Source organism: Nuphar pumila, unplaced genomic scaffold, assembly GCF_984573655.1.
Source record: "Nuphar pumila unplaced genomic scaffold, dmNupPumi1.hap1.1 HAP1_SCAFFOLD_680, whole genome shotgun sequence".
Lineage (NCBI taxonomy): Eukaryota > Viridiplantae > Streptophyta > Magnoliopsida > Nymphaeales > Nymphaeaceae > Nuphar > Nuphar pumila.
In genome coordinates, this window is record NW_028323450.1 from 34,728 (window position 1) to 47,058 (window position 12,331).

Below are 12,331 nucleotides of genomic sequence, written 5' to 3' on the forward strand. Positions count from 1 at the left end.
GCTTGGGAGCAGCGGGTGCGTTGCCTTCATACTACAAGGTGATAATGATGTATCCAATCAGACTGCTGACGTTCAATGAGCTGTATCACTTCGAATGTGCCGTCTCTGTTGCTTGTTGACTACTTCCTGCCATTATCCATGTGATGTCATGACGTAAACATGTACATCTCTATTGCACCCACATGGACATTGGCACACTCCAAGAACATGTCGTCGACACCCAGGGGTGAGGCTCACGCTCTGGAGAAACCAGGCGGATTTGGCCGTGAAAACCAAAGAAAGAAGAAAAATCAACCGGGAATCATGCCAGGTCCACGCACGTGAGCACTACGCCTATGAAAACGTGCCCAAAGGGCTTCTGGGATGCGCATGCAAGGTCACACTAGGATGCGTGCCCAATCCACGCTTCCCATGAAGTACGCCCACGTTTGTGACTGCGCAATTTGAGCAAGAAGGAGTGGCAGACCGCTCTCCCGCGATAGCAGCATGTCATTCGGCAAGCAAGCAGACTCGCGCTGACATACTCACGCGCTGACCGACAGCCGCTCTGCAGGCGTCTTGATCGTGCTTTGCTCCGTGCTCGGAGCGCTGGGACTCTGCAGCATGCTAGGCATCTGGTCCACCCTGATCATCATGGAGGTCATCCCGTTCCTGGTCCTCGCGGTGGGGGTGGACAACATGTTCATTCTCGCACTGCTGGATGCTCGCCAGCCCGCTGGCACCCCTCTCCCGGAGCGCATCGCCAACACACTCGCCCGTGCGGGCCCCTCGATCCTGCTGGCCTCCACGTGCGAGGCGGTTGCGTTTGGAGTCGCAGCTACCGCGGCGATGCCGGCCGTGCGCAATTTTGCACTCTGCGCCATGATTGCTGTCATTCTGGACTTCATCCTGCAGGTGTGCGATCTCCCCTCCCTCCCTTTCTCTCGTCTATCTCGCTGGGAACTCCCTTGATGTTTCCCAACCTCACGGTCGCACCCTCCACAGTTGCATGACTCCCACGTGGATATCGACTCATCATGCAAGTGGCCGCGCGTTCATGACAGGCTTGCTTGTTCCGATCGCTGACGTTCAATGACTGTATGACCTCTAATGTGCTGTCTTGCTTGCTTGTTGGACTATTTCCTGCCATTATCTATGTCATGTCATGATGATGGATCTGTTTTCAATACTACCGCTTCCACATGGACATTGGCAACTCCAAGAACTATTTGGGAATGGTAAATTACAAGCAAAATGCAGTCCCAGCAGACAGTGCTTCACAGCTCTTGGGCATCGACCCCTATTTCCGTCCAATAATTGCACGCAAATCTGGGCATCTGGACCTACAAATCACAAGGTCTGGCGACGAATCGCTCACAGATCTCGCGTCGTACCGTCGCAGCCAAGCTCATCCTGAATAAAGTTTAATTTCTTCTCTTGTCTTTTCTCACGCGGAAAGTCGTGCAGGTGACCGCCTTCATGGCGGTATTGGCGGTGGACACCGTGAGGATGGAGCGCGGCTTGGCCGACTGCATCCCCTGCCTCGAAGTCCGTTCCGCAGCAGCCGCAGCGCAAACGTCCCGCATGCGCGATTTCGAAGTGACTGGCAGCGAACCGCACAGCCCCGCCAGCCCTGTAGGAAGCACTGCGTCACGCTTCCGTCAGCCCTCCGACCACACCTTCCTCCAGCGCTACATGCACTCCTGCCACGCGCCGTTCCTCTCTCGCCCTCGCAACAAGCTCCTCGTGCTGGTCGCTTTCACGCTCCTCACGATGACTTCGCTCACGCTCATGCAGCGCATCGATGTGGGGTTGGACCTCGCTGTCGCGTTGCCGCGGGACTCGTACCTTCAGACCTACTACCAGTACGCAGTCATGCACCGTCCTTGTCTTGCCAGAGATTTTTTGGATCAAGATGCCCAAAAATACATGAATTTTCAGGACAAAAAGGGGGGCTGAAACCCGTGGCAAGCACTGCGCACCGTTCACTTGCACACCTGAATTGCAATGAATGCTGGGTCTATGACTCCCAGCGCAACGAATATCCTGCACTAGCTCCAGTAGGCTATAAGTTAACGCCATTGTGCAAAGGTTAGCAAAGTCGGCAACCTTTTGTAGATTCGCTTTATTTCTGTTACTCATCTTGGCATCGGTTTCACGCATGTGGAGAAATGGGGGCAGGAACCCATTCCGGCAAGGCCCTGGTCATGTGCTGCTGAAGAACGCTCTGCCATTCTCATCCCATTCCGTGCAATGGATGCCACGATAGGAAACAAGAACAGTTACGAGGTGTCATGTTTGCTGATGTATCTTTAACATACTACCGAATACACATGGACATTGGCAACGTCCAGAAGACATTGGGAATCAGTGCTACCATTACCACCACCTGAGGCAAGCGTACCTGGACCAACCTGACGTACCATAGCCTGACCTGTCATGTCTTGCTTCGACTTTTATCTGCTATCTGCTGTCTCCTATCAACCTGTGCGGGACATGTATCAGCGAATTGCGGACTGCGCTCGGAAGTGCTCTGGTCAATCATCAAACTGAGAGGGGGAGTCAGCTTGCAGGGACGTGCTGGAATATGCACGCATTGGTCCTCCCGTGATGTTTGTCATCGAGGACATGGACCTCAATGACAACTCTCCCGATCCTCGAGCCGTGTGCGCGTCCGCTGGCTGCGACGATGACTCAGTCATGAATCAGATAACGGCAGCCGCACGGCAGCCAGGCAGTAGCTATCTGGCCACGCCTGCCGCCTCCTGGCTCGACGACTTCCTCGCTTGGGTGCAACCCGAGCTGTCCAATTGTTGCCGCTCCCAGACTGAAGGTGCGACCTGTCCCCCTGCGTTTGACCTCCTGGGAGTACCCCACAGCCTGGACAGCTTGTCAACTAGTGACAGTTTGATGCATTTTTCAGGGCTGTGCATGGACAACGAGGGTTTCTATACTCCTTTTACAGCAGTATACAATTTTTGCGAACGGGTGAATGCATCGACGGGGAAGGGATTCTGGGATATGGGCATCAACCCTGACCAGACCAAACGGTTGGTCGTAAGCGGGCTTGGTTAGCTTGGTTGCACTTGATTTGGGGAGGTTATGGGATCATGGGGAGCTGGTCGATAACACGTGGTCCATCGCTTATGAAAAAATCATTCAAGCAAATGCAAACGCTCATCTGGTGGCTCCCGCACACAGAGACATGCTACACTGGACATGTGAGATGATGCTGCAGTGGCTCTTACAATAGCACCGCATCCTCATGGACAGGGGTTGGTAGCTTCCCAATCGCGCTTCATTCCCGACTCTGTAAATTTGAAGCCGAGGCTAGGCACATGAGCGAACATCCAAATCGATGTTGGCTTGATTTCCGATTGTTGTTGTGTCTGTGCTGCATGACCCTGATTTCCTCCACCTGCAGACATGATCCCCCAGTTTTGCGTGGCCCCCGACCTCCCGCCATGTTCCGAATCGAAGGAGGCGTGCGCGAACTGCACGACCTGCCTCGCCGAGTCAGACCTGCAAGACGGCTGGCCCACCCTCGAGGACACAAAGCTCCTTCTGCCGTGGTTCCTCAGGGCAGCGCCCTCCCCCGCGTGCGCCAAGGGCGGCCAAGGCGTGTACACGGACCAGATGGAGACGGACCTCGACACCGGAGACATCGTGGGGCTCGCCGAGGAAGGCCAAGTCACTTCGTCGTTTCGCGCATTCTCCGCGCCTCTTTCGCACCAGTCTGACTTTGTGGGGGCGTTGCGCGCTACACGCGATATCGTTGCCCGTGCGCAGGCGACTCTGAATCGCGCACATAAGCATGCAGGTGCGTACCACATGACGAAAAACAGAGTGGGACGCGTAAGTCTGCCACCCCCCATTTTCGTGTGTTGGGCATCGCCTTTTTAATCCAGGCAGCATGCGTTGAAGTGGTCGTCGTTACCTTCACGTATATTGCCTTGATACAGCAACAGCGAGTGCTTGTCAGGGATTGATCTTGGAAAAGGGCGTCTCGGCACTCGTCGCATCAGACAAAGTCAGAATGGAAATAATGTTTGGCGATCAACCGCCTCGATGAAAATACATGGGGACAAAAGGAAGTAGCCTCGTTTGCATGACTACGCTTGATACGCATTGTTACTCATCCCTATCCTGTGATGGTGTGATGTTTAGACCCTCTGTCGAAACGGTCACCACTGGTGATCGTTGCTGGTGATTCACCAGCAACAAGCAGCGAGATAACACACTCACAACTGGCGCCGGCCGTGCAGACGCCATGGCGACGGCACCAACCGTCTTTGCGTACTCCGTATTCCACCCCTTCTTCGAGCAGTACCTAACGATCGTGGACGACGCCACGCGCCTGCTCTCTCTAGCCTGCGCCTCCGTATTCCTCATCACCATCATCCTCACAGGCTCCCCGTGGTTGGCAAGCCTTGTGTTTCTGTGCCTCGCCCTCATGCTCGTAGACATGATGGGTGCGATGGTACTCATGGGCGTCCAGCTCAACGCCATCAGCCTGGTCAATCTTGCAATGAGCATGGGCATCGGTGTGGAGTTCATGGCTCATGTTGCGCACTCATTCCGCCTGGCTCGAGGCTCCAGGTCCGCCCCTTTGATGGTCACGGTGATGATGATGTGTGGTTTCAAGTTCCTCTTCAAGCTAGCTCGTGCGAAAGGCCGCGCGTTATGACAGGCTTGCTAGTTCCGACCGCTGACGTTCATTCAGTCGTATCACTTCGAATGCGCTGTTGCTGACCAAATCCTGCCACTATCTATTTGATGTTATGATGTTGTGTCTTTTTGCAACACTAGTGCATCAACATGGTGATGACAACTATGTCATAGTTGTCATCATAGTCTATGATGATTGAGCGGCAGCGCGCTGAAAGCAGGCTTGACTGTCCCGAAGCTGAAGTTCAATGAGCTTTACTGCTTCGAATGGAATGTGAGTACTTGATTGTTTTGGCCTGTGCCGACAAGTCCTGGTTCGGGCCCCATTCTTGTCCCGATAAACGGTGTATTTTTGGATATTTGGACCCGGGTAATCAGGGAGGGGGTCTGATGAAAATATTGTAGTGTTTAGGACACAACTGTGTTGTTGCTTTTGGCCTGTGCGGTGTAGTTTATCCGTTTTCCTGGGAACTGAAAATGAAATGGGGCGATGGCGGAAATGATGGGGCGATGGCTGGTGCGAGTGGCAGTGCTTTCAGTGCTGGCTTCCCTGTGCTCACCGCTGACGTTTCATGATCTGTTCTCTCACATACGTGAGCGTGTTGTTGCCTGTTGACATGTGGGGACTTGTCGTTGCTCTTGTCTATGTGATGTTATCACGACAACGATGGTCGTTGTCCACCACATAATTTCCAAGTGGTGCTCGATGTCCATGTGGCTGCGGTAGTGTTGTAACAAGGTATTTCATCATGAGAACGCGTCTGCAGCCACATGGCGCACCCTGCGCACTTGCTCAAGTGCCTAATGCGCCTCCACGACGACAATGATGGTGTAGCTGTTCACAATACTTCAGAGATGTGCACCAATCCTTTACAGGCGTAAGTAAGTAAGCATGGCATCACGCACGGCGCTGGCGCGTCTCGGGTCGTGTGGACACCCAGTTCATGGTGTGTTCTGTTGACGATGCAGGGAGAAGCGCATGGGTGAGGCCCTGGTGGACATGGGCGCCTCCGTCTGTGCCGGCATTCTATTCACAAAGCTCGTGGGCGTGGTGGTGCTGGCGTTTTCGCGCACTCAGGTGTTTGAGGTGTACTATTTCCGGATGTTCATTCTGCTCGTCATCCTTGGTGGAGCTCACGGCCTCATCCTTCTCCAGTTCTCCTCTCCTTGATAGGCCCCCCGGAACTGAAGGCCCACGCATCTCCTGCCGGAAACCGCTTTGAACAGCACCAACCGGTATGCCACTGCGCTACATCACAACTGACACTGCTAACATACCGTAGTCTAGATAACAATTGGCCAGAAGACGTGAGGTATCTGCAGTACCAAAGTCGTTATTCACGTTATGTATTTTCTGGAACAACGCAATATATAGTGATTGATTCCCATGTAGTTCTCAGAGTTGCCAATGTCCATGTGGACGTAGTAGTGTTTATTCAGTACATCAGGTACAGAACGTGATGCAACGCAATGCATGGCAACTGGCAGATTACTGTCTGGACTACGATACTCTCACATTGACATGGTGATGTCAATATTTCTATGTATAACACTAACGTGCCTACATGGACGTCAGCAACATCCGGTACTGCTTGGAATCGGTGCTACCATCACCCTCACCCAAGGCGAACCCGGTAAACTTTTGACTCATGCACTCGTTTTCACCCCAGCACCCAGCGCAGTTTGCTGCGAATGAATCCATCACCTGCATGTTGCAGCACATGAAAAGATAAACGCAATGTGGGAGGGTTTGAGGGGTCAAAGTCATGGGTGCTACTTGCACTCGAGTAGCACAGGCTGCAATTTACCAAGTGAAAGCAGTTATCAATGGAGCACAGATGCTGATGGGTTTGGAATGCACGCAGGTGACGCATCGACAGCCGGTATTTATCCGCCGCCAAAGGAGCTCTCGTACAAGCTTGCATAGCGAAACACACTCTGGTTCCAGCGCTTCCCGGCAATCGGGACCCAGTAGTGAAGGGATGGATGCAGGAAGCGAGCGTTTCCTGGCTCGTGGTAGTCTGTCTTTGGCGCCCCTCCGATCCCCCGGGTCTGGCTCCAATAAGTTTCCGTCCCCAACGTGAAGTTATGTCTGGGTCGAACAGTTATTAAAGCTGTTCCTGGGTATTGGATGGGAGTCAATGACAGACTTCCGCGAGCCGGGAATTTGATCGCTTTGTGTCCCATCCCTGGACCTGATTGCCGGGAAGCGCTGGATCCTAGCCACGCCATGCTTCCAGAGCCTGACCTGACCAGAGCCTGACCTAACATGTCTTCTTTGTTCATTCGCGTAACGTTGGGGCTGTACAAACTTGAACTTGGCAGCACGTTTGCCGGAGCAATACTCACCCAACAACTGTTGACATCATTGCTGTTGAGGACGACAGCTAGTTGTTCTTTGTAAGGAGTAATTTGCCGAAATGCTCTGCATTTCTCGGCCATTATTGAGTCAGCCAGGCTTCCAAGGAATGCAAGTATCCTCAAACAGACCAGTTCAGTGTAAAGAACCTTTAGAGTAAGAAGAAGAGCATCAAAATATTTACTTTATGGCGTGGAATGCGAATTGTTGGCTTTCCGATTGCGTTCAGAGGCATAATGAGCACGAGCCAGCGGGCCAACAGGCACTAGATAGTGCCCATGGGCCCTAAATGTTAATGTGGCGCCACTTTTTCGTCCTAATGCGCAGGCGAGTACTGGAATGTTGCGGCAAATGTGGCGACAAAAGGGGTGCTCAGCAATGTGGTGCCACAATCGGCTGTTGGGGACTGAAAGTGAATGGGCCACATCCCATTTGTAGCATCGTAATTGCATTTCCTCTATGCCAACTAGCCACCATCGATGCAGCCTTCAGCGTACCTGGAGCTTGAATGTCGTACATTTGAATCTGAACAGTGAATGACGATGCAGTGATACATGTTGTGGACGGCAGCTGGCATGTTTATTTGGGGGAGTAATCTGGCGAATTGCTCAGCATCTCAGCATGACTCGACAATTGAGTCAGCAGTGTCTGCGGGCAGTCCAAGAACCTAGAAACGACCAGAATACACGCTGAACAACCTTTGGAGGCAACGTTACAGCCTCACAGTCCTTGTAACAACGTGAAATAAAGCAATGTTGCTTCCTGTCACGTTTGGTGGCGCTTCGAGCAGGAACCCGCTGGCGATGCTGAGGTGGGACCTGTCTGGACGAACCCTGCTGGTCGGAATCATGCAAGCCGGACACTGTGTTCAGATCTAGGAGCTCGATGATCTAGCCTGGTTGGTTTAAGGCTTTCTCATAACTTCAAATCTGGTCCCGAGCTGCATTCTGACCAGCACGAGAAGCACCAGCACTGGTACATGACCAGGGATCAGGCATGTGAAGAAGCACCGATGAGGCTTGCAAGGCGAACATGGACGTTCGAGCCATCCCGAGCGCATTGCATTGTCTACCAGCAGTGCGGAATCCTCTGGCTCTTGCACACGGACATATCACCGATTTGTTCATTCGTTTCATTTACAGATCACGAGCTGTGATCGCTGAAGGTCGGTAGCCAGAAGGCGATCATTCATTGGCGTAGACACAGAACTGTTGGCAGCAAGCAAGGACGACGCCACGCCAGGCAACCACATGCCACCAACACACACAACACAGCATTCTCTCAGGCATGGCATCTTGCAGTCTTGACCGGTACAGTGCATGGGCCCCAGAGGTGTCTCACTCGGCTTTGATTCGGTGGTACAAAGAGACTAGTACTATCATCAGAATGATACGTGACGCTTCAGCATTGGCACTGAGTGCCTGGGGCGCCTCCCTCGGCAGTTTTAGCGGAGGTGGTGAGCTCAATGTCCACGAGGTTCTCCGGAGCTTTCTGTGCAGCGGTGTCCATGCCTGGCAATGCTCCTGCTACCTTTCTGAAAAGAGCCTGCACGCCACACGTTGTCTGGACATGCGTACAAACGCAAGCGCCGGAACAGGCAATAGCGCCTGTGGCGATGATGAGAATGATGCCAGTGATCACGATCAATTACCCGCTCCCCACCGAGATACAATTTGCTATCTGATAATGATGCACCTTTCTCTATCACTATTTCTACCGCTGCAATGGCACAAGCTAACACTTTAGCACTGCCCGTCCACATGGAAACAAGGAACGGAGGAAGCATCTGATGTCAGGCCATACAAAGGTGTGATGTTCTGAGATGATTTCCTGGCCCGCAGCTCTCGACCTATGGACTGCTAGCTCTACTGCTCCCTCAGTTGAAGGAAACCGAAAGCACGCAGTTCCTAGCCCATGGACCCCCTCCCCCATTTTCACTCAATACCAGAATGATAGCAAAAACCCCTCCCTCTTCACTCAACACCAACTACTGCTTCTAATGTCTACTCAGAAGTAATCGCTAGACGACAAGTGCGTACTGAAACCACTATGCCAACATTACTTACAAGGACCGTTTCGGAGGAAACCTGTCCAAAGCAACTTGACACCCGCTCTGTGCGGTAGCATGTCTGGTCGCCCCCATCAACCAGGCTAGTCAAGCCTAATCTAGGTTCGCCAGCACCGCGATCTCGCAGGGCACGAAACCACTGTGCCAACGGCACATATCGGACAGCAGCCGTTTCTGTCCACACGGAATTCATCTCGAGGAGAGTTTTGGGCTCCCCACTACAACCATGCGGGTCCACAGCTTCAGCAAGAAGCATCTACATCCGCGTACTTCCATCGTTCTTGTAGCGTGGGTGGTAACACTCTTCCAACGACACGTAAATGCTTGCCCCGACTGCTGAGGCACAAGAGAAAATCCAGACCAAAGCGGAAATGCACGATCCCACATGCTACGTGCGGCCCAAAACTACCAATCTTGCATATGAGTCACGCGCATGCTGCCACACAAACTCTCACATGCCTCGCATTAAGGCATACCTTGATGTTGAATCCTGCCTTGGCGGATGTCTCAATGAACATGACATTGAACTCACGGGCCTTGCTATCGCCCTCCTCGATCGATACCTGCCGTTTGTCAACGAGGTCGGTTTTATTGCCAACCAGCACGATGATAACGTCGCTGCCTCGCTCTGTCCGGACTTCCTCAATCCAGCGGGCAGTGGTGAGGAAGGACTGCCTATTTGTAACATCGTAGACGACGATAGCGACGGAAGAGTCCCGGATATAGCTGGGGATCAACGACCTGAAGCGCTCTTGGCCGGCCGTATCCCACAGCTGTAGCCGCACTGTTCGGTCCTCGAGGTACATCGTTTTGCTGATGAAGTCGATGCCGATGGTTGCCTGGTACGTTGTGTCGAACTTATCATACATAAAGCGCGTGATGATGGACGTTTTGCCGACAGACTGGTCCCCAAGAACACCTGCAGCGCGCCGTGGTGATCAGGAGACACAGCTGTGGGACACTGGGTGGTCAGTTTCTTGGAAAATCACCGCCTTCGGCATAAGATAGACATAGGTAATGTCCAGCTTTGACTGAACTCATTTCCCGGGAGGTATCCAAGTAGTTTGATTTGCCAATCTATATGGATGCGCTAGTGTTTTAGCAAAGATATATAAGCAATACTTGTAGAAAATGACATGTTCTGTTGGCATGGTCCATGCATAGCTCCTGGCCTATCCGAGAAACCATCAATTTCTGTACGGTGGCTTAATATAGGCCATACACTGCCGATGGGTGGTCATATCATTCTGTTTCGGCTTCCTACGTGCATTCCTGTAAGTTGTGCATTATTATGTTTCACAGCGGGTGACGAAGTTGCCACGGATAATCATTCATTCATGGACCGATAACTTTAGTGATGTAGCTTTTTAAACAAGCTTCATGCCTTTGCTTGCATTACATGGTCCACTCTAATGGGTCTAAAGGTATCCTGGCTTGGGGTGGACGCTTCCAGACAGCGCAATGCTGGATGCTGTGACTGAGAATGATGTGCGACCACATAGAGGATTACGAATATGTTTCATGTCATGTCTCATGATGATCTCACCTCCGTTGCAGATACAATTCAGTGCCGGTCCGCATGATATGCATAGGGTTCGTATGTTTGGGACAGTGATAATCTCTTGAGCAAGCACATGCCCCCGACTCTCACGGATTTTGCACCGCTAAGATTTTGAGGGTCATTGGGCGCTTGAGGCGCTTTGGCCGCTCCGGCGTGCTTGCTAGGGAGTATGGTGCGACCTGCTCTTCGGAGAAACTGGAAAGAAGGCGTGCACAGGGAACAAGCTTGCAATACCTTTGACCCCCAACTACAGAGTTGAGAAAGTTCTTGACGTGTCACAATCCACAAATGCGAGGCGCAACAGGTGCATTGCTTGACGTGATTATTGGCACGACGCCTAAACCAGCAGGTTAACCATTGGCGAACGTCAGGAAATCGGATATGCGTCAGAGGCATACCAATTTGTACTTTGCCAAATGTGAGACATTGCTGGTTGCACTGGAAGCAGCCATGATGCCGGTGTGTCGCTTTTGGCTGCCAACAATCAGTACGTGCTACACATGACTGCCCTGACTTTACACAAGGACGTTCGCGACTACTTAGATCGACCGGATTTGGACATACGTCAGCACGTTTATCAAAGGAGTTGTACAAGCCGGGCTCTTTACGGGTTGGCTGCCAATCATTGTGGTGCCTTCCACAGTCAAGCTGGCTGGTCAAGCAGTTCCCGCCAGGACCAAGCCTGACGCACTCACACGCAGGCTGTCTCGTGGAGATGTCCTACCAGGGCTGAGCCAGCGGCAGGCCCAAATCGCATCGCGCTGAGCTCAGCTCAAGAACATTTACACTAAAGTAAATGTTCTGACATCGTCGTCTGAATCCTTAGGGACTTGGTTTCCTACGTTGCATAGCTGTCGAAGCACTTGATTTCGTGCGAGCCATAGACTCACTGGCGTTCCGTCAGCGATTGACACTTTGTGAAAATTTCACTGTTTTCCGTATCATCTAGGATGGTGTACACTGGAGTTCAGCATCACCTAGCGCACATCGCGAAAACTGGGAGTATCTGCGAAGCTGCAGAGGCAGGGAGGCTTGATGTCGTCCAATTCTTAGCCCAGAAAGTTGTCGAAACTTTAGGGTATCCTCTTCACGAGATATTGTCAGAGAAAGACTCCCTGCTTGGTGCTCAGCCAATGCATTTCGCTGCAGAAAATGGACACTTGGGTGTTATCGAGGTGTGATGCGGCACAGAAGCAAAAGTTTCGTACGTTATGAGTGTGGCGTGTAACTGTCTACATGCATACTAACTGCATTGAAGGTCTGGCCTTCCGAGACTCTTTTGCTTGGAATTCGGAACAGCTTGGGCGTGCCCCGTAACGTGCACATTTGCTGCACAGACACATGCGCGCCTGATCTCGGCATGAGAATGGCAGCGGGATTGAGCAGCTGCGCGCAATTCAACTGCTACGTCCAGACATCCAGATTTTTGGTGCTTTGATGGCTTCTCAAGCTATCTCAACGCTGAGTTCTGACTGAACTTCAGTCTGATGGCGACTCGCGCTCGCGACAGGTCCGGACGGGACTAGAATCAATACCAAGCGAGTTTCCGTCCTTCACCACGTGTTCTGCCATGCAGTGGATGCTGCAAAATAAAGTTCTGCCCAGCCCGGGAGACTCGAACATGGTGTCGCCTCTCCAGCTAGCCGCCCTGTGCGGCCACCTCGACATCGTCAAAACGCTCATTGCTGCGGGCTCA

At 52.3% G+C, this 12,331-nt stretch overlaps 2 protein-coding genes across 2 annotated transcripts; one reads left to right on the forward strand and one right to left on the reverse strand.

Annotated features, from left to right (window-relative positions):
• Positions 1-4,249: 4,249 nt before the first annotated feature.
• On the forward strand, positions 4,250-4,666 carry LOC149809919 (uncharacterized). Its single transcript, XM_089994544.1, has one exon. The coding sequence runs from the start codon at positions 4,250-4,252 to the stop codon at positions 4,664-4,666; it is 417 nt and encodes a 138-aa protein (XP_089850670.1).
• A 3,741-nt stretch (positions 4,667-8,407) lies between these two features.
• Positions 8,408-11,087, reverse strand: LOC149809920 (ras-related protein RABH1e-like). Its single transcript, XM_089994545.1, has 3 exons — positions 11,030-11,087; positions 9,551-9,990; positions 8,408-8,551 (listed from the first exon to the last, which is right to left on the reverse strand). Exons 1-3 carry the CDS (start codon positions 11,085-11,087, stop codon positions 8,408-8,410), a joined length of 642 nt encoding a protein of 213 aa, XP_089850671.1.
• Between the last annotated feature and the right edge of the window lie 1,244 nt (positions 11,088-12,331).

Bases quoted from the DNA above. Each gene is read 5' to 3' on its own strand.
- LOC149809920 (XM_089994545.1), bottom strand. From the start codon at position 11,087: ATGGCTGCTTCCAGTGCAACCAGCAATGTCTCACATTTGGCAAAGTAC. The intron at 9,991-11,029 runs GCCTCTGACGCA...GCGCTGCAGGTG, and splicing joins GGCAAAGTACAAATTGGTAT to TTCTTGGGGACCAGTCTGTC. The intron at 8,552-9,550 runs GTATGCCTTAAT...TGTGGCGTGCAG, and splicing joins AGGCAGGATTCAACATCAAG to GCTCTTTTCAGAAAGGTAGC.
- LOC149809919 (XM_089994544.1), top strand. From the start codon at position 4,250: ATGGCGACGGCACCAACCGTCTTTGCGTACTCCGTATTCCACCCCTTC.